The sequence below is a fragment of the Triticum urartu genome, chromosome 4, assembly GCF_003073215.2.
Source record: "Triticum urartu cultivar G1812 chromosome 4, Tu2.1, whole genome shotgun sequence".
Classification (NCBI taxonomy): domain Eukaryota; kingdom Viridiplantae; phylum Streptophyta; class Magnoliopsida; order Poales; family Poaceae; genus Triticum; species Triticum urartu.
In genome coordinates this window covers 417,073,990-417,077,949 of record NC_053025.1, presented here as the reverse complement: position 1 = coordinate 417,077,949, position 3,960 = coordinate 417,073,990, and the positions used below count along the sequence as shown (strand labels likewise).

The 3,960-nt window shown below is 44.7% G+C and overlaps 1 protein-coding gene across 2 annotated transcripts; it reads left to right on the top strand.

Annotated features, from left to right (window-relative positions):
- The first annotated feature begins 244 nt into the window (after window positions 1-244).
- On the top strand, window positions 245-3,904 carry LOC125551832 (transmembrane protein 87B-like). 2 transcript variants are annotated; one of them, XM_048715201.1, is made up of 3 exons: window positions 245-595; window positions 1,142-2,078; window positions 2,552-3,887. In XM_048715201.1, exons 1-3 carry the CDS (start codon window positions 384-386, stop codon window positions 2,678-2,680), a joined length of 1,278 nt encoding a protein of 425 aa, XP_048571158.1. In that variant the 5' UTR covers window positions 245-383; the 3' UTR covers window positions 2,681-3,887. The 2 variants fall into 2 exon arrangements, with proteins under 2 accessions (XP_048571158.1, XP_048571160.1); XM_048715203.1 differs by having other exon boundaries at window positions 461-595; window positions 1,108-2,078; window positions 2,552-3,904.
- The last annotated feature ends 56 nt before the right edge of the window (window positions 3,905-3,960 follow it).

Here is a 3,960-nt window from a genome sequence, read left to right as displayed (position 1 = left end):
CGTTTCACCCCAAAAGCGGCGCAAACTTGGGCCGCGGATGGGTCGAAAGCGGACACAAAACGGACAAAAGTCCGTTTGCTCCCGCGCGCTGGGCCGCCTCTTTTGTTTCTTTTACCCAAACGGACGAGGCCGGACAAGATAGGATCGCGCGGTGGAGTTGGCCTTATTATGAGGGAAAGATATAGATATAGATTTGCCCACCAGTAAAAAGTCATTTTTCCAAATAAAACCAACCACCTATCTGCTCGCCTCTTTCCCCACGCCGCCTGCTTCCGGTGAGAAGTATAGCAGTGAGCTACTCCTACAACGGAGTGACCGATCTACCACCACCACCCCACACCCACACGCCGCTCGCCCTCGTCTCGAGATCTCTGGCGCTTCCCATGAATCCCCACCCCCTCCGCCTCGGCGCGCTCTTGGCGGCCCTCGTGCTTGCCGCCGGCGGCGGGTGGTGGGGCCGTGCGGAGGCGTCGATCCACACCTACGGGCGCGAGTCGTTCCGCGAGGTGGGCAACGCTTTCCTCCTCTCCGGCGGCAGCGAGGGCATCGTCGCCGACGGGGCCGATCTCGCCGCCCCCGCCTCCTCCTTCATCAAGTAAGGCCAGGGGCGTGTGCTTTTCTGTGTGATTCGTTGCGTTTGGACGGGCTGTGAATAGCGGCTCTATCATTGCTTTGCTTGCTCACTAACATTTAATTCGAGTTTGACGTGGTTTCTCGTGGATTAAGCATTTTAGCTTGCTCCCATGCGCCTCAAAGAAATTTTGGATTGCTAATAGTTCAAGCTGCATGCCTGCAACCCACATTCTTCCCACCCATTGTAATTTTCAGTTCATTATGCACAAAATTCGAGAGTTGTTGATGCGTATGTTGGCCTGTGTCGTATTTGAGATGATGTTGGTGAGATGAACATGATGAAGTATTCACTTTTACTGACAGTTTTCTTTCTGTTTCAGTGTTTTAACTCTTTTGTTCACTGGATTACCAATATGCTTGTAAACTGCTTTGAAACTTGTAGATGTGAGCTTACTAATCAAGTGTAGTATGCTCTTTCGATAAGCGGAGTGGTTTGGAATTTGTTGTTAACTTGATGGCTGGATATTGTTACAGGATTGTGAATGTTACTTTCTGGATGTTGTTACAGGTTTGTGAATGTTACTTTCTGGAGGAACGCAGAATCAGCAGAATCACATGCAAAAATGGCACATAGTACAGGCTTGGTGCAAGCTATTTTATTTGAAGCAGCTGACAGGGATAACATTGGGGGTTCTGCCTATGGTGGACAGAGGTCCATTTGTTGCACCCCTGACCTTGCTAAACTAGAGGGCTGCAAACAAGGTGAAGTAATCAGGAGGCCATCTTCTGATGACCCAGATTGGCCTGTCGTGGTAGATACACACTTCAGTGCTAATCACCTTTCAGTGAAGTTGGATGACGAGGAAGTTCACATTACAAAGACAGGCATGTACAACTTGTTCTTCATTTCTTGTGATCCAAAACTAAGGGGCCTTGCTATGAGTGGGAAGACAATCTGGAGAAATCCTGGGGGGTACCTACCAGGACGAATGGCACCTCTGATGAGATTTTATGTTTTCATGTCGCTGGCATATCTGTTAGTCATGGTTGTCTGGTTTAGCAATTACATAAGGTTTTGGAGGGATATACTGCCAATACAGAATTGGATCACACTAGTAATTGCTCTTGGACTGTTTGAGATGACACTATGGTACTTTGAGTACTTAAACTTCAACAGCAGCGGTGTACGACCTGTCGGAATTACAACTTGGGTTGTAACTGTTGGCGCTATCAGAAAAACAATTTCCCGTCTACTGATCCTTTCTATATCCATGGGATACGGTGTTGTTCGCCCAACTCTAGGAGGGCTCACCTCTAAGGTTTTACTCCTTGGGCTTACATATTTCCTGGCTTCTGAATTACTGGATATTTCAGAAAATGTTGGAACAATTAATGACATCTCAGGCAAAGCAAAGCTTTTCCTTGTCCTTCCTGATGCATTTTTGGATGCTTTTCTCATACTTTGGATTTTCACTTCTCTTTCCCGCACTCTCGAGAAATTACAGGTGAGGAACATTTGTTGTAATGTTTAAAGTGTTTATTTTTATGTTGTAATGGTAAAGTCATATTATGTTATTCTGCTGTTTGGTTTGTGAAAACTACTGGTTACTCAAGTATTGCTCTAGCATCCTGGTAAAAGGAAAGTGGTGCACTAGCAATTCCATGAGGAGACATATCTAACTTAGGTCTAGTGAGTGATTAGTATGCTAGAAACCCCCAGTTATGGGCCGCCCATGTGTAATAGTTTATTTCTTAAGCCATCCGAGTTCCTAATATTTTCATGGATTATTTAAGGGGTGATGTGGCTTAACTTGGATTCACCACGAGGAGTCAATTCTGAAATAAGTCTGTCTAGAAAGAGGGCAAGAAGGATAGTTTATTAATTGTTTGAAAGTTTATTAGCAAGCATGTTGGATCCTGATTTAGAAAACTGTATATTGTGTTGCTACTGAAGCTTTCTTCTTTTCTTATTCATCAGGCAAGGAGGAGTTCTGTGAAATTGGATATATACAGAAAGTTCACAAATGCACTGGCGGTCTCTGTCATAGCTTCAGTTGTCTGGATTGGCTATGAGGTGCGTAAATCCCATTATATACATGGACAATAAAAATTGTGACCGCTTCAGACTGTACTTCATAATCCGATTAAATATTTACTTCATTAAGGGCATGAACTATGGTGGCATATGGATATAGATGCCCCATGAGAAAAAGTGGTTTGAGGCACCTACATTGATCTTTTCTCCCCAATGTAAGCTACCACTAGGGGGCCTCATCAAGGAGTAGAAAATAAAGACTAGTACACATGCATCTCTACTCTCCACTTCAACTTTTTAGCTTTTTACACCGGACCACACATTTTCTCTCCAAGCACCCGCCTCTTGCAGAGGATCCCGCTTCCCCATCTGAACCTACTTTTCCTGATATCTGATCCTACATGGCATGCGAGGCATCACCCTGAGGCTATGCATTGGCCATGCCCTAATGTGATTCTTAGGAAGTATCTTTTTTCTTGAACACATCAAAATGTTGTCTGTATTTGCCTTCTTAGGAAATATTGCTGCCAATATGTCTTTGTGTGATGTCCCATCCTTCGTAGGTGTGGGGATCACATGATATAACTAGAAGCATTTCACGTCACGCGCTTTGTTGCGCCGCTTCCGCAAATGGACTGCAGCATCCTCATATTTGCACATCAGGACAACCTATCACACTCAATGCAACCTATCACACTCAATGCACGGACATGCATCAGTCTTGGCCTGCTTAGATAAACATCAATGACATGTAAAAAATGGTTTGGCAGCCCCTTACTGTGATAGTATTGGTGGCTCTAATATCCCTTGTGAACTCATCCATCACCATGGCAAAAGGATAAGGGCTCAAAGCTTACCCTGGCAAAATGGTTTGAAGCCATGGCAAAATGGTTTGGTGCAGTTCTGTTTTAATAGGGAAGTCATTAGTGGCGCCATCACTTGTACGGACACTTGTCACAACATTATCGTACATGTCCTTGATGAGGGTAATGTACTTGTTGGGCTTTGTGTTTCTCCAAGGCCCAACACATGACATTCCGCGGTATCTTATCGTAGGCCTTCTCCAAGTTAATGAACATTAGATGCAGGTCCTTCTTTTCCTCCCTGTATCTCGCCTAAGTTGCCGTATCAAGAAAATGACTTCCATGGTCGATCTACCAGGCATGAAATAAACTGAAATTTTGTCCCGCCTGTCATTCCTCTTAAGCGATGCTCAATAACTCTCCCATAGCTTCAGTGTATTGCTCACCAGCTTAATTCCACAGTTGTTAGTATAACTTTGGACACCCCCCTTGTTCTTGAAGGTTGGTATCTAACACCAAGTTAGTGCTAGATACATCCATTTGGTGGAC